Source organism: Balearica regulorum, chromosome 3 (assembly GCF_011004875.1).
Source record: "Balearica regulorum gibbericeps isolate bBalReg1 chromosome 3, bBalReg1.pri, whole genome shotgun sequence".
Classification (NCBI taxonomy): Eukaryota; Metazoa; Chordata; class Aves; order Gruiformes; family Gruidae; genus Balearica; species Balearica regulorum.
In genome coordinates, this window is record NC_046186.1 from 54,470,030 (window position 1) to 54,494,972 (window position 24,943).

At 38.4% G+C, this 24,943-nt stretch overlaps 1 protein-coding gene across 2 annotated transcripts in view; it reads left to right on the forward strand.

The window, feature by feature from the left end:
* Positions 1 to 24,943, forward strand: part of NT5DC1 (5'-nucleotidase domain containing 1) — a 150,351-nt gene that overhangs the window by 80,046 nt on the left and 45,362 nt on the right. For both annotated transcript variants that reach the window (XM_075747942.1, XM_075747943.1), the window contains exon 7: positions 21,217 to 21,391. In XM_075747942.1, the coding sequence (XP_075604057.1) occupies positions 21,217 to 21,391 (175 nt within the window). The remainder of the gene's footprint in view (positions 1 to 21,216; positions 21,392 to 24,943) is intronic.

Genomic DNA, 24,943 nt, shown 5'->3' on the forward strand with positions numbered 1-24,943 from the left:
CTCAAGAGGTGGCTCTTTTCCCCTTCTCCCTCCCCTTCCCAGGCTTGGCCCTGTGACTTCCTCCAGCCCTCCTCCCTCTTTTCTGAAACTCATTGTTCTGAAATTGAAAGCAGACTCCAAAACCACCACAAACTGTTTTCTTCTGTTTGAAACAGCCCTTCTTGTGCATACCATATATACGGAGTGACTTGCTAAGAGTATGATGGGTCAGGCACCGTTCGCCAGAGAGAGCAGGAAGGAGTAAGATGGTACGCACATCCATCCCTCGGTCCCGCCGGAGTGTAAAAGCACTGGAGTAAATTTTCTGCGGATATTTTTCGTTCATTTAAAAATGACAAATCAGATAAAAGTTTTACTTCTAACTTGACAAAACTCAGATGGATAGTCTTTCTTTAAGAATTTGGACATAACCATGGTCAACAGTGGAATGATAAGTTTAACAGAACTACCTTGTTTTCCCTTAGAGCCACTGAGCTGCTAACTCCATAACAGTTTATTTTTGACACTTAGCCGCTAAATGCATTTCTCATATAAACTTCTATCTATTGAACATTAAGCATTAGAATTATTTACAACTTTCTTGCAAATTCTCCTTCTAATTTTTGGGTCAGGCCAACAGCTAGACCTAAAGCTTCATAATATAGATATGAGGATTTTAACAAATTTTTGATCATCAAAGATGTCCCAGTCTGCTGCACTTTGTGAAATGTTTGGTTTCTTGTAATATATTATTTAGTTTCTGATGCATATAATTTCGGTACCCCACATTATTAGATGCCATTTAATTGCTTGAAATTATATATTACTTCAAGTCTGGGTTTAGGTGAGAATTTACCATGTATTGGACTTGATATGTGTTGATGATTGAGCATCCTTAAAAATACTCTCATTTGTTCTTCTAAAATGGCAATTTTGGCTCTTGTCCTTTAAATGCATCAGTTTGGATAGATAGTTACAGTTGATTAGTTGATGCTGCTCTGGTGAAACTCTTAACAGGTGCAGGACTATGTCTTTGGGGGTCTCTACTGTGGGTTTTTTAGATGATAACATCTGCAAAGTAGAATGTTTTGGGGAGCATTGCCAGAGTTCTACTGGTTTTATTTTCTTTAGCAAAATGGAGTCCTCAAAGTAGAAGTTATAATATATGATATTTTTAATTAATTGACTGCAGATGACTTGGTGGAAAGGAGTACAAAATATTTCTTCAGTATAAAACCAGCATCAACAAAAAACATAATGTACTCTTAAATCTTCAGCCCCCCAGAGGCCTCTCAGCCTTAATTAATCCAGATGAGATTTAGGTACAAAAAAAACTTTGTGGGTTTTTTACATGGAGAACCTGATTTGTTTAGGTAGAATGATTATAATCTCAAAGAGCAAATTAAACACGCTTAAGCTCTAAAGAAAAGAAATGTGTTTGATAATTATAACAACGAGTACATTATACTCAAAACCCTTGCGAGAACAGTACTTGATGGAAGCAGCGGTTCAGTATTATTAACAACCTTCAAAGATGGAGGTTGTTTCCTAAAAAAGCAAGTTAATTACTGATGAACATCATTCATCTTCCACTGCAGCCCCAGTATCAGTGCTGTGATAGATGTGCCCTGTTTCCTTGTGATCTGCTGCTGGGGGAGCATTTCTTTATGTGAATATGTAGACACTTCTGAAAGATTTTCACTATATGTCAAGATTTCTAAGAGAAATGCTACTAGAAGACAGGAGGGACTATATAAAATATTATCAAGCTTTAATGTAGGCATGTATATGACACAGTCAGTAAAGCTGATGGGTAATCTTTTCTGTATAGCAACAATTGCATCTCCCCCATATGGATACTACAAACTTGAGCAGAGAAGTCTTGGCAACCCAGTCCCAGCAAAGATTGCTTTCTGCATTACATACAAACCTGTTACTCAGTGCCTATAAGTTAATTTTGATGGGAATGGAACATATCCTGACTCACCTTTTTTTAAAAATATGGATCAGGATTAAATTATTATGGTTTGGCAAAGAGAGCTCGCAGGTTAGAATCTGTATTAAATTTCTGGAGGTAAAAGGAATTAAAATTAAAAAGCTGTATTTTAAACTAAAACGGATGACCATCAGTAGTTTGAACAGTTAAGAAAGTTGAAAAATTCTCCATGAGGAGAAATTGTACTAATGGGAATGGAAAAAACTACTCCTGACTGTAGAGGTCACTCTGGAGTGGGGCACCACCAGCAACAGGACACAGTCGCGATGAGAATCCCTCGGGACCTCGCCGTGTAGTGAGTAGCAATGTCCTCTGGGCAAATCTGGGCCCAGTATAATGACATAGAAGGATTTTTATCATTGCTAAATTTTAAACAGTATTAAAGATGCAGGCATAAATTTTCACTGGGTCAGTCCCTAAGAGCAGCTGAACATTTTCAGTTCCCAGGTAGGACTTGGCAGCAAGGTCACTTCTGACTCAGGTCTAGGTTTTTCAGATGTGAATCATCAGAGAGACAACTGATTTGGGGGGCTTTTTCTTTTGAGCCATGCCTAGGTTTAGTCCCTAATGGAGCACAAGAGAATGGGGTTTTTTTTTAAATAATTCAGTTCATTGCATAGGTGGGCTTACCTTTGATCATTTCTATGGCTTTTTTGTTTTAATCTTCTTGTAGAGGAGGTATGACTCACAACTGAATCTGTGACTTTGTGCTATGAAGGAGGAGTGTGAGTCAATTTTTAATAACCTGTCTGTACTAAAATAATCTTTATTAGATGAAGATGGCAAGGCTGTTAGGTTTTCATCCCATAGTCAGCAACAAGATTTTTAAACTTTGTGTGTAAAAACCTGCAGCAATCCAAATGAAGCACATCCTCACTTTTTCTGCTGTTTTGTTACATATTCTGCTCCTTGTTACACATTTCCTCACAAGTTGAAAGGCTTTGCTTCACTGGCATATCCTCAGCCATTCCAGGTAATCTGACTAAATTCTTTTGCATCCTACTAAATGATGAAGCACCGTCAACAGCTGGGAGAGTCTCGACAGACGCATTCACTCCCCTGTGAAACTTGCTCCCTCTGGTGTTTCAGCGGAGCCAGTGCTTCTTGACATGTAAACCAGGTTTATCGTTTAATTACATCATAGTAATGAGGGATTTTTTTCTTTATAAGATTTGTAAAATTATTTTTAAAACTTGTTGTATTAAAATCTTATTGCGAAATAAGATTTTTGTTCAGTCAGGGTTTTCATAGGGATGCTTGGATGTCACTGCAGTGAATATAAAGAGCAATACACATATCTTCCCATATGGCCCTGAATGCCATCTTCGTTATAAACAATCCTTCCATTTTATTACATTATTTCATTATATTCCCAAGGAATTAAAGAAAAAAAATTTGTCAGTCACATTTTGGAACTTTCATGTAGATATACAGCCTGTTGTTTGATTTTTGCTTTTTGTTTATAATGCAAAATTTTGTATCTGTCAAGCTAGAAAAAAAATGTCATGTAAGCATGCTTCTAATTTAAATTATTATAGAATCATAGAATGGTAGAATGGTTTGGGTTGGAAGGGACCTCAAAGATCATCTAGTTCCAACCCCCCTGCCATGGGCAGGGACACCCTCCACTAGACCATGTTGCCCAAAGCCCCATCCAACCTGGCCTTGAACACTTCCAGGGATGGGGCCTCCACAACCTCTCTGGGCAACCTGTTCCAGTGCCTCACCACTCTCACAGTAAAGAATTTCTTTCTAACATCTAATCTAAATCGACCCTTCTTCAGCTTGAACCCATTACCCCTTGTCCTGTCACTGCACTTGTTCCCAGAATATTTCTAGAAAACCTATTTTGGGAACATAAATTATCCTTGATACTGAACTGGAATTATATTTAAGAATACCAAATTGTGGAGGGAAGGCAACTTTCTGAATCCATCCGACATGAGGTATTTCAAGGGTTTAATCCTGCTCCGAGTGAAATTGATATTACAAATCCCTTTTACTCCTTGAAGGATCAGGATTAGTGGATTATTAGATACTTTAATTGCTCCCTCACTGAGATCAGAAAGGTGTCCTTGCTAAAAGCATTACTGGTGAACAACCAAGTTGAAATTTCTCTTCAACTTGGATAAATAGTTTCTGTAAAACTGAACTCCTGCTTCAATTGATTAGTATAAGGCATGTTACGGTCCTTCAGTTCTCACCAACTACACAAGAACTTGATATTTCACATTGTGGCATTATTTGGGAGGAAGAAAATCTCTACCTTAACATGGTAGAAAACTTTGAATAAGACAGTTTTCTGGGGTTTTTTGTTTTGGTTTGGGGTTTTTTGGTGTTTTTTTTTTTTATTTTGTTTGGAGTGATGTAGTTCTGCTGCATTAGAACTTAGCTTACAACTCACATAAGACTGACTGAGTAACATATGAGACACGTATTGTGTAGTCATACTTTGTACGTAACAACTGAAATGTTTCTTGCGTGCCTAAGATTGTAAGTCACTCAGACAAGCTTCTTACTGCACTGTGGGGAAATGCTGTCACCTGTTTGGTTTAGTTCTCTGCACTTAATAAACCAGAGTACTTTTCCCAATCATGGACTGGTGCAATCATCTCTGTATCCGTTTCATTTGGCTTACATAAAGGGCATTTTAAAGAAGCTGGAAAGGAAAAGTTTAAACTTCCCAGATGAGCACTGTGAAAGGTGTTTTTAGATTGGCATTTACATGGGGCATGTTCCTGGGCTTGCAAATGGCATAAAAAGTTACTGCCTGCCAGGCGAGATGGAGTGACTGATTGTATATGTGCACATTAAACCTGTCCCCACGGTGAAATAAAATGTTCGCCTAAATGAGGGGGAATAGGAAGCAGGTATGCAGGTACAAGTTCTCAGCTGCCAGATGGCAACTGCTGAGATTTGCTTGTTTGATGACGTGCAATCATCTGCAATACAGATATTAAAATGAGAGCAGGAGTAGGAGCAAAATCATCTTGTGTCTTTTGAGTGTATAAAATGCCAGTAGCTGATGCTCAGTCTCTTATCGTGTTTAGGAGAATGAAGTCCTTGAAGATCCTTATCCCACTGAAGTCAGTGTGAATTTTGTCATGGAAATAGGGACAAATCCTTAAGAGGCATGCTTCTATCAATCTATAAAATATTTCTTAGTAGTACACAGTCAGCTATGGTTAAGTACCAACAGCTACACACATATCAAAATGTATAAAGCTAGAAAGAATCAGACAGAAGTTGTTTAGACAGCCTATGGCATGATACTTTTTGTTTCTATATAGCACTCCCACTCTCTGGGCAAAAATATTTATGCAAGAATGCAACCATAGATCCCAGATAAACCAAGAAAGATTTTTATTACCACAATGATCATGGTGAGCCAATCATGAAAGAGCATGAGGTTAAATAAAAATTCCAAGAAAATGTGTATTATAATCTTTCTATATTTTTCTGTTCATAACAGTATGTGATGCTGTCTTCATACTTTATAACAATGTGTTTCTGTGAATGAATGATTCTAGTCTCTAAATGCAGCCACATTACTGCTTTCATGAACAGCAACCAGTCATACTATAATCACACACTGGGCATTCATCTTTGCGGTCTGAACAGCTTCCACATCAAGGCACCTCAAAGTTGACTAATTTTTCCAGTCATATTGCAGCTTACCTAAATATTGACTGTTGTTCCAGTCCTGTCTGTAAAATTTCTGTCCACAGCACTTGACTATCTTGTAATTGCTGTCTTACAAGTTCCTCTGTTTTACTTTCTAATATAGTTTTTATTGTATGCTTAGTCATTCTAGCCAGCAGTAAAATTGTATTACCACAGCTTGAATTTCTGCGAAAGGCAGGTTTAAGTTGTAACAGCTGGATACAGGCATTGTGTCTCCATCCTCAATTTGACACCTTATATTCAATTATGTTAATACAGAAAACATCCCACTGGCAAAAACACCTGCATCTTTGATTTATTAGAGACCTTATTTCTTGGATGCAGTGAGTGAAGGGAATAAACACTTACAGCATGAAATTAGATTCCCTGGCTCATCCCAGGATACTGACATAACCCGTAGGCCTAAAGTTCTGAATTTTCAGAGAAAACCAGCATCACTTTTTAGTGTCACAGAGACTTTGGCTGTCTAACCATGGGAAGAGTATGAAGGTAAAAAGAGAAATCCAAAGACAATTTAATATATTTTTTTACACTTTTTCATTGTAAGAGAATGTTCAAGCATATGCCCACATATCACAAAAAGTACATTTCTATAATCAAAAATATCAAAGATTCCATGCTATTAAGTAAATACTATGATTGCAACTTATACATGCAGCTTTGGCAATTGGGTAATTTATATGACTGAAGCACTACACAATTTCATAGAATCATAGAATGGTTCAGATTGGAAGGGACCTTTGAAGGTCATCTAGTTACTCTTTTTGGTTTTCTAACGTATTTATGGCATTCCAAAATGCTTATCTTATCTACTGGTCTGACTCTGCCTGTACTAAGTTGTCCATCTCATGGCAGGTTGTTCTTGGATGGATTTCATATGTTCTTACACAAGTGTGCTTCTCTACCTTCCATTACATCAGCTCTTTGTTGCCTACAGAGACTTGGAATATCCTGCAGCTGAACTCCTATATGAAAATTATCTCTGTTTACAACTAAAGATATTTTTATCTCCAAGTTTGTCCTACATAATTTTTTATGTTACTGTGTTCTGTATTCCTTTTTCCATTACTGGTAGCAATACAATTTTTAGAAATTTTACGTGTGGAAAAGCCAGAAATAATCCAAATGTCTAACAATTATATGAGCACATAAGAATTTACAGTCATTTCTCTGAAGATTCTTAAAGTCTTTATGTATACACAGACCTGATAATTTAAATTTTCTTTAAGTACAGTTACTGATTTATTCTATCCACTAGCCCAAAAATTTGTAATTATAATGGTATAATGCATTTTCCATGGAAGTATATTTATCTCTCTGTACAAATACATCTTACACTCACATATGTAAAATGTGTACATAAAGATTTTGTTTTGTAGCAGCCTTTACCAATGAATACAGATACGGGCAAATTCCTGAAAGATCTGCGTATAAGTATATCTGGTATAGTATTATCAGACAGAGTTACGTCTTTGATACTCAAATAGTTTCTGATGCCTGACAATTTCAATTTAAAAAGGAAAAAGAAAACCTTATTTCTACTTCTATTTTTTTTTGCTTATTTTTAGTCTTTATACAGCAGGGAAATTCCTTTGAAAAAGCAATTGTGACATAGCTACTATTGCTAATATAATTTCAGATTGATCCTGATAGGAGCGTTTTAATGACAAAAATAGAGAGCTCTACTTTGTGTCCTATATCACTATAAATAATCTGAGACCAGCATTGATTATAGATACATTTTTCCATACTCAGTTCATATCTTCTAGTAGAAAGGAGGTAATAAAAGAAAGACCATATAACACATGATATTAACACAAGAATCTGACATTAGTGTTCAGATGCCAGTCCAAAAAATAAGTGAACAAGGATTAAAATGTTATGTCTTATTATTGCAGAATGTATAGAGCTACACGCAAACATGCTGTATACGTCATTGCCTTTGGCATGAATGGTATTTTAAAGCCTAAAGCTGAAGTGGGACTCCTTACACGTCTGTTCTCTTGGGACATATTAACCAGTTCTGCAGTCTGGAAAACAAGAGATGTTTGTGTGGCATCTGATTTCTTCATAAATATTCAGGGCAGAGTTTTGTTGCTCTGTGGAAACTGCCTCTGCAAACATTTTAAATGCACCATACTTATAAATATGATTTGTTCATGCAGTCTTTACTTTCATAAATACTCCATCACGTTTGGCTAAGCCCCATGTAAGTGGGATTTGAATGAGAGGACTTTCTTCCTCGCAGCCCAGTGAAGGTTCGTTCAGGTGCTCACCACGCTCTTGCCTTCCATTTTTTCTCATCAAAGAAGTGTTTAATGGAGGGTGTAGCGGGAGGGGAACAGAATTGGAGCAGGGCTGGTGGTGGTGGATTGGAGGTCCACCTGCTCCACAGCCCACCCACCCAGGAGAATAGCAGGAGGATGCCCAGGAGTGCCCACAGCTGTAATGAGCAGTGTGGGTTCGCAGCCAGGCTGCCAGCCGCTGCACAGCGGGGCAGGGGCTCAGCCGCGTCCCCTGGGCTCTGCTGTTATCCCTGCAGTTCGGGGCGCTGTAATATTGGCATTGTTCCTGGCTGCTGCCTGGGGATGTGCGTAAGGCAGAGGCTCTTCATCAGCGCAGGACAGAAATGAGCCCTGAGCTTTACAGCGCTGTCACCGTGTAGAGGAGAGAGTCCTGAGATCAACCAGCTGTTGTTTGCTGCTCAGGGGACACCATGCATTTCTTAGTAGCTTTATAGCTCTGCAATTAGTATAGATATTTTAAAAATATGTACCTCAGTCTACGTCCTTTGTAACTGGGGTTTTTGATGTAAGCAGGTTTGGATTGTTGGCTAGCAAGAGAGAATCATTTCCAACAACAAAATAGATGTATTCTATACTGCTGAAGTTGATGAACCACAAGCAGATTTGTTACAGAGGGATAAAGAAATGTTTTTTTTCAAATATTATGTTCAATAAAAAGGTATTAAATGACTTCAGTAGACCTGAGAGATTGAGCCCTGTAAAGTTTGCATCAACAGAAACAGCAACAGCATTTCAACAGTTCTGTAAGAGATATTCTTTAGTCACGTAAATATTTTTATCAAATATATAAATTGCCTTAAATTTCTGGAATTTCCTGCTAGTAGCTGCAGACTTCCATACAAAAATGGCCTCAGAAAGCCCAGAGTTCTCACTGAATAGAGCCCATAGATGATTTGAAATGGCAAAGTGGTCTGTCCAAATACCTAAAATCTATCCAGAATATGTTACCATCCACTTGCTACAAGACATCTCTTTTAAAGCCAGAGCACACCAAGGACGTGTATCCAAGTGTATCATCTTCAAAAAATTTTGGACTTTGGTGTCCTAATTGTAAATGTAGCAGCTTCAACATGCAAGATTCTTCAAGCTTGTATGCTAGATTCCTATCACCTTGAATTGCCCATGCTCACATCTCTGCACCTCCTTCACAGAAACAAAATCTGACAAAAAGTTGAGGTATTTCTTAGAAGAAAATGGCAGTGGAACTGGCTGTGAGAGTTAACAATCTCACATTGACAGTTAATTAATTTCTGATCAGAACAAGAAAAAAGGAGAGATCAAGCATAGCAGATATGCTTAGCCAGACATTTATGTGGTGTGTAAGAGGGCCTGTGTTCACGTGATTCCTTTTCTGCCAGATTTAGGTTGTACTTTTGGACTAACTACCTGAGATTTCCAAAGGATGAGCTGGAAATACAGAGCCAGAGACTAATTCCAGGTTTGATAATTAGGACACCCACACGCAGAGAGGTATTGTAAAGCTTGAGTCCCTGTTGCTATATGAAGTGGATAGAGTCAGATAAGTGAGATTAAAGCACAAAACCAAAATCACATCAGCACCAGGATTCAGTCGACTGGAACCATGTTCCAGCAAGGCAGAGACAGTACTTCTGCCTGGTTTGCAAAATGGACTTGTGCGCAGTAAGCAAGCGCCGGTCCATGTGCACATGTGTGTTTCTCCCTTATTTCTTTTTGGTTTTGTAGGGGCTTCTCTTGAATCGTGATGCAGGACTGGGGAGGGGGGGGGTGGGCACGGGGGAATCTGGAATCCCGGAGAAATTTGTAAGCCAAAGTAATTGTTTCCTGCACAATTCTGCTTACAGAAACCCTTTTTCCTTCTGAAGCTGACTCCTGGAATTAATCTGGGCTAGCCACCATTCATTTGGGATCTATTTTACATTAAGTGATACTTACAAGTTTACTTTTCATCTGTTTGCCCTTGTTTGGATAATGTTAAAACAGATGAAGATTCAAACCAGGAGATAAAAGAATGCAAAATCACAAATAGAGCACTTGGAAGATTTTTTTTTTCCTAACTTTTAAATACACACTTCCCTGGGCTCTACACTCCTTGTAGATGGACTGACCAGCAAGGACCTTTCCAACAGCACTTTAGGTATAATTTGAAATAATTTCTTCTTTTCCATTCTGCCTAAGAGAATAATGAACTCAACACACAGGCTTTGCACAAGATCAGTTCTGCAATTTTTAAAACATTTTTAATGGAGACTTTACATCTTGTTAAATTTCTTGAAAGCAGCTTTGTTTTCTTTGTTGTCAAGCTGATAGTGCTACAAGAATAAGGAACTATAGAAGATACCTTGCACTTACCCCACCACTACCAAAGGGATGGGTTAGGTGTTCCCTTCCTAACAGATAATTGTCCAGCCTCTTTTTAAAGACCTGCACTTATGAAGATCATACAAGCCCCTAGGCAGCTTTTCCAGTGCGTCAATGCCCTTAAAATTAGAAACTTCCTTACCATTTCTAATCTAGATTTGCAGAAGCATAAGCTCACTGCTTCTTGACTCATTGACCTTGGTCTCAGGGGACAGGTTATTCCTTTTTCTTTATTTTCCCCAAGCAGGAGCTTTCTACATGTTTGAAGACTGTTATTATCTTTAAGATTTATCTGTCAGTTGTCAAATCACCCAGTCTTTTTGATTAAGCCTTCCCTCACACCCACACCCTAACCTCTTGATGGTTGCTGTTTGCAGATCATTCCCATTTGGGGTCATTTCTGTGCAACTGCTGGTTTCAGTTCCGTTCTGTCTTTTAAGAGTTTTATCTAAAAATTGTAGGGGATTTCCCAAGGCTCTTCTGCCTTCGAGGAGGCCAATAAATAGAGAAAAGGAAAAAGAAAAAAGTAAAAAAAAATAACAGCCCAGGAAATAGAAGGGATTTTTCCTCCCGACACCCATGTTTTGATGGTTCTTGGTAACAGAGAGGCTGCGGTGCTTCGGGGTGACGGTGCAGCTCCCCACCCCAGGGCATCCTCCTCCACGCCGCCCGCGGTGCCCGCCGGGGCGCTGGGGGTGCCGATGCCGGGGGGGGGCTGCGCCCCGCGGGGGTCCCGGGAGCGGGGTCCCGGGCTCGCTAGATGGCACCACCCGCACGGCGCAGGGGAGAAACACCGCCTGAAAGGATGTGCCAGTCAGGGAGGTTGCTCTCTGTCCTTCCAGTACCGTGTGGCTGAACTATTTACATGGCAAACAAATATGCATACATGTAGGTTTTGTTTCCTCCAGCTGTGGTTGCCTTCTCAGAGATAAATTAATGGTTTTACGCTACGTCTCGCTGCAATGTCTAAACATAACCCCACTCTCTTCTCGTCATTTAAGCTCTTTGGGTCTTATCCTGATGGCCCTTCTTGGTACATCTTCCTGTTAGTATTTCTGTAATACGTGTGGACTGGAAATACACTTCTGCAGCCTCATCCAGGACCTGGTTTATGAAGCTCTGTGGGCCAGAACCATGAAAAGTATTTGGTATATATGTGATTTGAGAGCGGTATTAAGGGGATAGCTAGTGTGAGATCCCAGCCGAGAAGAGTAAGACTTTCATTGTATGTAATAAAATATGACAATAAGCTTAACAGAAGGCGGTACATCATCTATAGTAGAAGTAGTTATTATTGAACACTACTCGTAAGATAGAAAAATCATGAGATCACAGAAAGCACACACAACCTGTAACTTGATTTTTCTGGATATATACATTAATCATAAAGATGAAAGGTGAATAGCCTGTTACAAATCTCCCTTATTGTCACAGTCTTCTGTATTCTCTTTAATTTTCTGATATGTTTTTCTAATACAATTTAAAATGCCTCATTTTACACATAGTCCATCCCCCTACCCCATTCTTGTGGTGCTTGTTGTTTGCAATTTCCCGTTGCCCATTAAGCTGTTGTTGAAGTGTGGATGTGGCACCTGTACAGGACTGTTAAGTAGCAAGAAAAACTGGAGTCTACATACAGCTCTTGGTCCATCTGTACCCATTTGGAAAGTTTGCAACTGTAGACCCAGAGGCTGTAATTAACACCATTTGTTATTGTCAGTTCCTTGGGAGACAGAAAAAGATTAATCTTTGTTTTAAAAAAATACGGGTTTTCTTTACAATGTGTATACCCATAGATATAGATATATTTCTATGTGTGTGTTAGTATGTACATGTGCATATATAAGAGATATATGATGCTACTGCTTCTGGTAAAAATATTTCTGAGAACTTTAACTTCATTCTTACTGCAACAAGTGCCTCAAAGTAGCTGGTGCATTCAAAGCTTGAAAAAGAATTTCAGTTCCTCCCCAGAGCTATTTTAATTAGAGATCTACAGAAAAGGGCATTGCCTGTGATGTCTTCTCAGTGGAGCAGCACAGCTGAGTAGGACTTTTAGTTTGTTTATCAGCAACTTGTAGCCTGGGTGTCATTATAAAATATCTATGGACTGTATTTTATTTCTTCATTATGCATTTCATTTCCACACCAAACATAACAGCATGTTTCATGCAAGCCAATGGACTCAGGTAAGCCTCATCAGGTGTATAAATAAAAAGGTACAAATATTTGCCTTCCTGTCAAATTAGGTGCCAGCATTTCTTTCAGACTACAGCAGCATCCTGAACAGATCCCCTTTCCTGCCTTGTTAGCTGTATTCAGTTGAACAAAACAATTTCCTCCTTCTGTCCTAAATTGTTTTGCAGGTTTTTTATGATGTGTTTACTGGGGGATGCATTTTAAAGGTGTGTGAGTTGACCACGCGCATTTAATTATGCAAAGTTTGTTGGGAAAATAAGGTGTTCAGTGCAAATAGTTATAATGTCTATAGAAGAATAATCTCAAATATACTTCTATGGCAAAGAACGAGTTTATATGACAAATGAATGTGTAAGGATCAGTAGCTTCAGCAATCTGTGTATAGGTGAAGATGGAGATTTCCAGAATGTTTCTGATAATTTCCCACTGATAGGTTGTCTCCCTATAAATGTTAACACCATGGCAATACTTATGTAACAAATGATCCTTTAATAGGAGGGGAAAATGTGGATTTCGTTGCTTTGAGTAATTCTGTCTTTTACTTCTGAGCATAGGTAAACATATTGCATGAATCCTACAAGACATTCTTGACCATGGAACAAAACAGATTTTTCCACCTGCAGAATATTCACCTTAGAAGGTCACACATTGCAGGAAGGATTATGAATTTCTGAAGAATCAGACTGATTTAACTGTATATGTTTGTCCAACAAATGGTAGTTACCACTGCCTGGGTTTAGAGCTCAGCCCTTGAGTTGCAAGAGTGTCATCACAAATTAATTGATTTCATACAGTTTGCTAAATCTGGTCTGTTACACTGCAAACTAGCATGGTAATGTAAAGCAAGGAAGTGAATTATTTTGAGAAAGAAATAATTTCCTCTGTCCTACCTCCAAAGTACATCCTTCCTGCTTTGTAGTGTACTATGGAAACATTGCTATGTTGATGTAAATATTAACATTAAACCAGAAGGAAAAGGAAAAACAAAGAAAGAAATGCTGTTTCCAAGTTTTGTGTGTAGAAAACTAGGGGAGGTCATTCAAACTACCCACATCTAGCCACCTTTCTAACAAATGTCATGTGTTAGCAGTCCTCATGAAGTCAGGCTGCAAACTCTGCCATGTGCCATGTGCTTCTCATGACTTTTTTTAGTTTGTGTTGTTATCCTTTACTAAAGGAAGGGATCTGCAAGCATGGGATGAGACAGGACAAGGATTAGAGAGTGGGGCCAACTCTGGCAGTAGGAGCAGTTATAAACCAGCAAGGTGGAAGTGGTCTGGGTTGGTCTCAGCCATTTGGGAACGCTAATAAGAACAGATAACATATGAAAATAGCCTGGCTTTCTCTTCCGGTGTCCATGGATCTCAACAAGAACAAGACTAATTCTACATGCAAAAAAACCCCATGCAAGCATCTGACTGTGGCACTGCATTCCTAGGAGCCTTGCCTTGACCATTCTGCAGCCAGGACACTGCTGATGCAATGGGAGAGGAGGCAGGACTAGGAAGCAAGAGGGCAAAGATTAGGAGCAGACTGAATGGGGTTGTTCTTTCAGATAGGAAGGGGGGTGGGGGTATCAGGAAATGACAGTTTTTAAGCTGGCTTGAAAGGCTTTTGGGAAAAAGTAGTTAAGAAGTTATGTTTTCAAGAAAAGAGCCAGCCTCACCTTGAAGCTGACTTTGGTTAGGGCCAGCCCTGAAACTTGCAGCCTTGAGGTTCTGGGCTGGCCATGGTAGGTCTTCAGTCCACTGTGAAACACAGATAGCAGGGTGGGGGGATGATGTTCAGCTAAGGGATGGCAGAGCAGCAGTAGCCTCTAATTTTGACATTATGACTTCCATTTAAATATAGCTAAAGGTCCTGTGCGGTTCCTGACAGCCTTTGGCACGGGAATCTCACCTCGGAAACGTGAGAGTGGGAGGGAGCGTGGCGGTTCCTGCCTCGTTGTATCAGACCAGAAGGAACAACAGCTGCTCTTGGCCTCCTTAGAAGAATTTCTAGTCGTTCCGCCTCCTTTCAGTTTGAGACCTATCTTTAGCTACCAAAGCATTTTAATTTTTGCAGTAAGCTCCTTATAGGCCACAGGAGTAGAAAATGAGTAGAAGAGGAAGTGACCCATGAAATGTTTGCAGAGGTGATGTTTTGTGTGTGTTCCGCTGAAGTGTTTCATTCAGTATATTAAATATTTATATAGCCCCACAGTCACTAATAATCCAGGTAGTCATGGTTTCCCTAGCCCACCATGGATCCTCACCTTACAGTCACCCCCTTGAAATTAATCAAGGTGAACACAGGCTTGTCACCACTGGAAAATAGTTTATTGGTTTTGAAAATAAGATCTATTTCTGCCTGACCAGAGCTGGATGTGCTAAAAATATTGCAAAGGTTAATGCTACATGAGCTGTAAACATTTTCTTTAGCAGACGGACAGGTAAAAGAGGTAAACGGAGAATCGGATGATCCTGTATGTCCATTAGTAATATGTGATTTGCTCAAAACTGCAGTGCCACAGGCAAAGCTTTTACTTTGCGATCATAAAAATCCTGACTTTTCTGAGAACAGAGGAGGAAATTTTCCTCTTTAATTTTGTTTCACATACTGGTACATGTTTGTTATCTACGGGTATGCATTATTAATTTATACAATTAATACAATTTATTCTGGTCTATTTTTCATTTCTCTGTATTTCCTAGCTCTTCTCTTCTGTCTGATTTCTGTCATTTTTTTCCCTTTTCTTTCCTGTTCTTTTCCACTTCCACATCCAAGAGTAGTTTGAAAGATATTCTGGTTGTAGGCAGCCACTCGTATATCCGGGCACACAAGCTGATTATTAGCTTTGACAAGCAGAGGTTCAGCATACTGCCACATTCAGCCTCGTGACGGGCAGCATCTCACCAAGGTGGCATTCTGAATTCCTGGTCCCACCCATACTCTTTTTTTTTTTTTCTCCTCCCAGAAATGTTGCTTCTCTCGTTCTCTCAGGCAAAAATGAGAGATTTAGTACCATAATACTAATATCTCCGTTGTCTCCAAACTCAGTACCCTCGTTTCATGTCTGCTCCGAGTTAACTAAGATGTGTAAATAGCTAGTATTCTTACTGCCTGAGCTGGACCAGGATCCTTAACCCTTTGGTCTGTTAAGAGACTGGACAGTCTTAGGTAAGGAACTGAGACAGTTACAGAGAACATAAAAATACAGAATATTTTACATGTCACACTTCTTTTTTGCGCTTACGACATTTGCCTCTTCATAAATCTCCTATCTTCCTGGACTCTCATCCTTTTATTCCATTTTTAAATGTCTTTATCTCCTGGGGGAAGGAGAGGGATGATTTATCTCTTCCTGCTGCTCCCTATTCCTGATATTTGCCTGAACCCAGGCCTCCAGAATGTAACCATATTTTGCTCAGTCATCCCTGTTTCACGCTTCACTCTGCTTTCTTATCTTGCTTTATGTTAACATTTCCTTCCCTCTGTCTCTCATTTTGCTTCTGCTGCTCCTACTAGAATACACACTTGAACTTAAATGAAAGGAAATGAAAGATGACTTGTCTAATGTAATTTTAACCATCACCCGCTTTCTCCTCTACTTGCTTTCAGTAGATGAAATGTAAATTCTTTTGCAAAATCTTCTGTCATAAAGGTATTCTTCTTGTGTTTCTGTTGAATGCTTGCATTTGTTGTCAGATATGTTTGTTTAGATGAAAGAAGCTAACAACAATGGTCAAAGAAGTGTCTCTCTGTTCACTCTAAAAACCTGAAGTGCTGTAAGACCACAATGGAACACACTGCACAATGAATATAGCTGTCTGCATCGTCATTGGTAGAAACACTTTATTTCAGCTCTACTCTGTTTATCAAATTAATAAGTTACCTACAAGCTTGCATTCAGACAAAAATTAGGGAAGAGATCGAAGTCCTTAATTGCTTCAGAGCTGCAGAGAATCTAGCTATGGGTATTGATAGCTAAGCTATCAAACCGCCTTTGAATTTAAAAGAGAAAAAAGTCACATTCCCAAATACTAATTTCATTGTAAGAGATGGTTAGTTGTTAAAGCCACTAAATACAAGCTACAAATTGCAGCTGAAAGTTTATTTTTCTTGGCTGAATTATAGGGATTTTTTTAGCCTCATACCTCTCTGCTTAGCTAAATCGTATAAATAGCGGATAAAATCTTTTTAATTCAATCAAGTAGGTGCCCCTTAGAAGCAGTGACAATACTGAAAAATACACTGTGTTCCTGTGTTTTAGTTCTGGACTGAAACATGCCTCTTGAACATTTGCCTTTTTTATAACCCAAATAACAGTTAAGGTACGAAAACTGCAGTGTCCTGGCAGTGCAGGTTTACAGACATTGAGTCCAAAGGAGTCCAGAGCCAGTGAGGTGTAAACCGACCCTGCTAAAGAGAAGTGCTGTAACGAAGAGCGCAAGAGAAATCCGCAATTATTGTTTCCCCAAAGAGAGGTGTTATATTAGAACATCAGACTGCATACTTCAATAAAGTAATTTTGCAACTATAGTAGAGCAGGGAGGTTGGATTAAAGACTGGATTGTTGTCTGTGCTGGAGGACTCCTGCCAGTCATGGCAAGCATTGTGCAGGCTCTTCCTGAGTTTGGTCGGGGGGTTCTCCGTTCCAGCTATACATCATTCCCATCACGCTTGCTATCACAGCTGTATTACAAGCAACTGAACTGTAAGGCAAGATGATGCAAAGAACATCTTGATCAAATTACAATGTCAGATGAGACAATAAAAAAACAAACCCCAAACTGGACACTAAGGGAACCTCTGATAATATACAGAGAGGAAATGATACTGCTTTGAAAATAAAACAGGATGTAGATCTGACAAGAGGCTCCTGGCAGGACTTTAATATGCGGCACTTTTAGACAACTTATTTTAATTGCTTATATTTCTACTACTTAAAAAGGAAATACATTTTTCTGAAAGGATACTTAATGGACTGCAAAGGCAATTATTATTTTTTAAAGTGTATTTGGAAGATGATTATAAATTCCTACGGAGGCTAGTTGCTAGTTTGCTATCCCAGGCTATATTTCAGAGATTTCAGATAAACTCCAAGTTGTTTAGTAACAAGAGTGGAAATTGAAAAACTGCGTTTGCTCCATGCCAACATACATGTAATAAATTACAAAGTTGTGAATAAAATGCTTAGACATTTGCTTTCCTGTTCTACATCATTGGATTAAGTTTTCTCATACAATCACAGGGGGTAAATATGTTGATTGTTATGTTGATTGTCATGGTCATCTTGTTTCCTTTTTTTTTTTTTATGATGAAATGCTTTCTTATATTTTGAGAAAGTGTTCACACTGCCAAGGAGCCAGAGGTTACTAGCGTAGGCTTTGGCATGCATGCAGATGACTGAACACAATAGAGACATTTTAGATGAAAGCTGGAACATTTGTTTTACTATTTTTGGTTTGCTGTCACTGATTTGTGGGTGAACATTAATACAGGTCAATGTCCATCTAGCCGTATGTTAAGTGATATTCATAAAACAGAGGGATAAAAATGTAGAGATTTTATTTTAGGCGGTCTACAGAAAGCAAATTGTCAGTTGTAGATCTTGTGTGACCACAAGCCCCCCATTTTGATACAGTGAATTTGTGGACCAACAAAGCTTCTCTAAAGTGTGCTTCTAGTTCAGTTTTTAAGAGTATATTGAAACTTGGATGGTCCATAAATGTTATCAGAAAGGTACTGCAGGCTTGAGACCTTTCTTATTTCTCAAGAATGGTGTTTGTCTGAAGAATTACTTTTTTTGTTTTTCAAGAACAGAGCTGTATGGCAGTTACATAAAATCACGCTTATTACCATTAAATCACTTTCTCCTTTCCTCTGTTGGCTCTGGTAAGGTTAGTTCTTTTCCGATTTCTCACTGACTCTTTGCTTGATAGAGTTTTCTTATTATTTTTATGATTTTCCTTCTTTAGAAAAACAAAGTGCAGCATATGCATAGTGCTAATATGTCCCCTTGGAAAAAATGCTTTATTTCTCACTGCCAAATCATTCCATTTGATTGTGAAGGCTTGATGTGATGCTATTTCTCCATCACATGTTAAAACTCCCACAACTCTTTTTGCCAGCAAGGTGCCTGTGGCTCTGCTGTCCTCCTCAAAACTGGCTCTTGGCCTAGGATAACAAGCAAAGTTTTCAGCTTTTATTTTATTTGGCTTTCATAAAATCTTGCAGGCTTTGGTGGGTAAGCTCCTTTACAGGTACGAGTGAATATTTGACCAAACTGTCTTTACCAGATGCAATAGTATGTTAGGAATTAAGTTAAACTCTACTTTCCCAGGCCATGTTGGCCTAATTACAGTAGAGTGTGCTTTAATGAGGGTTCTTCTAAGGTACCTCTGCCTGATATGGCAAACAGCCCAGAGGCAAACTTCAGATCCTAGTGTCAAGAACTGATTCATTACTTGTCTGCAATCAATAGTTGGGCTTCAGGGTCTGGACAGAAAACTAGAATGACTGAGCTGAAAGACTCTCTTTCAGCTCATATGTTGAATCCAGAGTTGTTGACCTTTTTTCCACTGCAGATCTAACTCAAAGGCTGAATACATAGATTTATCACATAGCAGATACTGCACAGAGTATGGACAAAGAAGGCCTAAATTTACTCAAAGTCTTTAAATTACTTGCACATCAAAGAATGGCCAACAGAAGGTAGGCAGCATTTGATAAGGAAAGAAAAACAAAGAGTGTCCAACGGTAAAGTTCATATAAACCAGATCTTTTTACCCTGGGGTAAAAAGAGTGATAGATCACTGTATATATAAATGACCTTTTCCATCTTTCTTTTCATTGTTTGAACCCGTGATAGCTAATGCCAAGACTGCTTTGTTGTGTCCCCCTTCATTCTCATGTAATGTTGTCCATTTTCCAAAACAACACAGAAAAATTGTCATAGCATAGCATATGAAATATAATTACTAATGATAACACTGAAAAAATACTGAAAAATACTGAAAAAAACTGCAGCTTCTGCTGTTAAAAACTGTATTGCTTATCCTAAACAATATTCATGCCCCAGGAAAGATGGGGGGAAACACTACAGGAAACCTTCTTTTGTAAATCTCTTTTGTTTAATCAAAAAGATCTTTGGTCTTGGCTAGCTCTCAAGGTTAGCTCTCGAGGCAAACGTCATGGCATCCCAATATGCTGGCTGCAGGAACAGGCTCGTATTCCCCGTGGTACGGGCTGTTACACAGCCTGACCTAAATACTGTAAAGAACTGGAATAGTGACCTGCTTATGAGTTGAGAGATTTTGTTTGAGAGGCTCTCCTCAGATATAGTAGTCCATTCTATAGCTTTTGGGAAGAAACCTGTCAAGTCACAGTACAGAATAAGACATTTTTGCCTCCTGTCTAGTTGCAGTGATAACAGCCTATTCGAAACTTCTTTTGGGAGACTTTTTTTCCTGCCATCTGTAGATGTTTGAATGTGTAATTTATGAAATAGTGTTATGTTTAGCACCCAGCATCTTTCAGTCTTTCTTTGATACTACTGTTTCAAACATACATGTTCTCTTTCATTAAATAGCTAAAGTTCAAGTGGTTTAAATCTTATTCTTTCAAACTAGAGAATAGCATTACTCACATACCAGAAGGCTAAGTAATGTCTGGGATTTATTAAATCATTCAGCAAAGTTGACCACAGACAGTTACATATAGGACAAATGCTGGAAGAAAAATAATCTTCTGTGATGATGTTCGTTATACTATAACACACAGACAGAGCACCAAATACTTGGTATCATTTCTGCCTCTACAATTATTATATTTCTTTTTAGACCTTTAATTAGCTTGACATTTTTGATTATAGAGGTCTTGAGCATGGAGGAAATAAATAGTCCTAGATCATAGGAAAGATTAAAAAAAAAGGAAGTTTAATGTTAATTTGATGTCTTGGTAAAACATCTATGGGTTATAGCAAGGTAAATATGTATTAGTGACTTTAATGAACAGGTGAGGTTTACTGCCAACTTAGTGTTATTGCACACTTTTTAAAATCTTACATTCCAAGTGTATTTCCAAAATTCTATTGCTGTTATATTTGGCAAAAATAGCATTATTGAAGCTGGAATTGGAATTGGGTTCAGGTTTTTTTGCATCTGTTCCTAGTATTCCACATACCTGTGAGTCTTTGTCAGTTTGTTTTATCAACCGTTCATAGATAAAGTGCTAGTTGTGAAAAATGCAAAAATATTCAAATGGATGTTATTGATCAGACAATGCTAACCTAAAGTGTCAGAAGTAACTGAACGGATGTTCTTGGGACTTTCAGTTCCTTACCACTTTCTAAACATTAAACTCATTTTAAAATCACAAATTGAGTATCCAAAAATTGAGCAAAGGCAACAGGAAGAAATTGTTTGCCATGTAAGACTATAATTTGTAATTTATGTATTATTTACTCTTATGAGCAAAAGAACATCAAACAAAATAACTATGAAAATTCCATAATAAAAGAGAAGTCATGCAAAGTTATTTCTGCTACAGTGTACCCTCTTGGTTTGATTGGTTTTTTGGTTTATATTGAGTTACAACCCAAGTTACAACCCAAACTTTGCTTTGCCTGTTTAAAATTGTATTGTTTGCACATAAAAGGGTATTTGTTGTGTGGATTAAGTGGTTTGTGAGCAGGATTGGATAATACATAATTATGTTTTAATTTTTTAGAAGACTGTGGGACGTATTTCCCAGAAGTGAAAAATCATCCAGACAAATATTTACAAAGATGTCCCGAGTCTGTAAAAAAGTGGCTGAAACAACTGAAGAGTGCTGGGAAGATTCTGCTATTAATTACTAGTTCTCACAGTGACTATTGCAGGCTCCTGTGCGAACATATTCTTGGGTAAGTAAGTGCAATGTCCATTTCAAATTACATCTGCCAGGCAGCAACTGGAGGTAAGCCTGAGCTATAGAGAAGTCAATCTGAGTTTCTTTATGTATTGTGAATTATTTGGATCTGAGCTTTCTCGTGGGCCTCTCTCAAGTAGAGCGTTACAGGGCACTTGAGGCAAAGTAGTCCATCTGTGAGCCTGTGAGCTGTATCTGACCCACAGCACACTTATATCCTGCATCTTTTTTGGGCATCATGATGGGATTGAAGATGACAGGGAATATCTTACAGGCCGACACCCAATACATCACCTGAATCCCAATTTTATCATAGGTTTTTGCTAGACTGTGTTATTCAAGCCACTTCCTTTCTGTGCTTCTCCAGTGGTGACTGCAAGTAGTAGTAATAATTCATTTGCTTGCAGTAAATCTGCATGGAAAAGCTTACAAATACTTCTTCCCAATGGTGGTTTCCAAGAGACAGTTGTCCATGAGAAACATGCATTTACAGATCACAGCAGAAAAGATAAAACAGGTAGTTCATTGCACTTGACAATTGATTGAGATTGTAGTTGCTGATCACAACAGCTATTTTTAGCTGTAATGTTGAGAACGTGACTGGTCAAGTCAAATTCAGTGAAATTCAGCAGAACCATCACTTACATCCCTAGAAATTAATTAATCAGTGATGCAAATAGCTAGGTGGGTGACATGGAGAGACTATTTACATAATGTATCAAAGAAACAAAGTAGTGCGATGTGAGCCAACCTTGGCTACCTACGTATGCAAGGGAACAGCAGAGTGAATACAGCAACACTAAGAAAACCAAAGGTTAACGTGAAAAACAGAGCGACCTTCCAAAACCAGTCCTGCCAGTATCACTTCTCTTTTGTACTCTGTGAGCTAAATGCTAAATTGAGCATCAGCTGTGCCAGTTCTCACTGTCTTGCATGAACATTATACTTGCTCAGTTGAGAAGAAAATATACTTCCTCACAAAAAGCAATTCTCCTTATTAGTAAGATGCCTGTGAATTAACTCTTTTGTGTAGGTCTGTCTAGTTGTTTTCTGAATGAAAATTCAGAACTGAACTAAATTCTTGGCCACATATAATGATTTTGGCTTTCTTTTCCTTGATGAATAACGTTTCAGCTGTTTAAGGCAGCTGAGAGATCCTTCTGGAAGACAGTAAGCAAGGTAGCAGAGAGGGTCGGTTGCCTTTCAAAAGACAGAAGAGATGTTCTCCTAGAAGGATACTGGATCACTCTGTCTTTCCACATAAGTGTAGGATGTTCTACAGTGTTTATTACAAGCATATTTTCCAGTGACTCATGCAATGTGGCTTCCAAGACACCTTCTGGAGAACTGAGCACTGTCCATTAGACCTGACTGAAGTTTTTTTTTCCTGAAAATAATTCTAAACTTTTTATTGCTTTTGTTTGTTCCATGCCTCTTATATCAGACAATAAGACTCTACAAACCCATGCTGCTTTTTGCAATACTGGAATATAGTCTAGGTTCACACCTATTATCTCTGCCCTTAACTTTAATTTGACCAGGCTAGCTGCATTTTATTCTTGACATCAACCCTTATGAATTATGTCTATGTGGTCCTTTGTTAATTTCTTTCCCTACTTTCAATTAGTCAATATCATACTGAAGAGTTCAGAACTGTATAGTATTACATCAAAAAACCCCTAAGGATAAAGATGTGTGTGAAGTTTTATCCTCTTACTCCAAATATCCTTACCTTGTAACTGTTAACTTTTTTGCACTTTATTTAAGAAGTTCCCTTTTGGCTAGGAAATTATTGTCCACATAAAATCACCACTGGGATTAAATGTATCATTTACCATTTCAAGAGCAAACTGTCCCAGTGTGTTCATCTGACCACGTTGACCTTAACTGAAAGACATTTCGGTAAGAAGAGAGGAAGTCTAAGATAAAATCTCATTTTGAAACAAATTGAGAACCATTTCCCAGCCAGAGCACACACATGTAGCTGAGACAGCACACATATATTGCTGACATCGGTGTACAAGGCATATAAACCTACAGAAGGAAGTGCGAGTTCATTCACACAAGTAGCAACATCATGGTGAGGCTTTTCAGGCTTAGCTACCATCAGAATGCGCGGCAGGCTGACTGAATGTTCAGGTGTTGGCAGGAGCACACCAAAAGACAAGTCAATCACATAGTCACTGAAGCCGAGTGTCACTTCCCCTTTTCATGAATGTCAGCCATCTAAAATCTAAGAATTTTCTGAAGCTGCTCATTTTGATTCCCTCTGTGGTTAGTGGAGAGAAAACACTGGGCATCATCTTTGGCGATTCATTCTGTACCATAGAATTATGTCTGAAATAAGTGGGATGAATTGCCTTCTAAGAATGTGGATGTTTCTCCATTGGTTCTGTCTGTGGTGTAGGCCACAAGCTGTGAATTCAGCATGCAGTTTTTAGATGGCTGAAGTTACGTGAGATACATCCTACCCTTTGTCTTAGCCATTTACTGTAACCACATGCCACAATACCAAACACAAGCAGTAACTGGAACAGATTTTATCATGTAAAATGTTACGTAGTAATGTAACACAAGGTACACGCTCTCATAAAACCAGTAGCTTTGTACATGAGATTTAGTATGATTCAAAAAAGGCCGTAGATAACACCTCTCCACACATAGTTTTTTCTTCAACAAATCAATAAAAAAGTTACCCAAATCTTGTGAAAACTCTGTTCATTCTGTTTCGAATTTTTTACACAAAGCACTCGCCACAGTTCCCACAAGTCTTTGTTGCGCTCCTGAAGTGTTAGCTTCATTTTGAAAGTTCAAGCTTAACTTCCCATGGAAGCATTATTTGCACTGTATGCTAATTTGAAAAGTTTAACTCTATTTTCACCTAAGGCCAGAAGAGCCATGCCTGGTTGCTGAACTTCTGGAATCTTCCACACAGAAGCTAATTTTAAAAACATGCCATTGTCATATTTGATACTGGTTCTTTTAAAAAGTAAAGGGTTACTTTTAAAGTTATAAAGTTATATATGGTCACAAGTGGAGAAAAATAGACAAACCTAAAATTTCATTAGAGGAAGGAAATTTAAAGACCTTCTATTTTAAGGCTGGAATGTAATTTAGAGCACAAAATAAAAGCTTGAAGATAAGCTCATAGGGAGAGCATTCAGTTTTTTAGTCAAGGTATTTCAGTCTCATGGGAAATTGTAGAGTATTTGAAAATGACATGGTTAGCTAGTTTTCTTCCAGCAAATGTCTTCTGTTGACATTTTAGTGCCTGTACCCGTCCTGGACTTGCCACCTGGGACTTCTTTGTTCCATACAAGACTATCCATCATTTTTTTGGATGTTATGGGCAATACAGTCACCTAAGTAATGAAACATTTTAAATAAAATAAAATAACCACTCTTTAAGCAACATTTGCTTAATTTTATGTTTTAATAACTTCAAAACTTATAGGTAGACATTGTTATTATTTCTTGCTATAGTTCCCAGCTTGATGATGTATTAAGTGTGGTCTAATAGATTCCTTAAAATAAAGACAACCCTTGC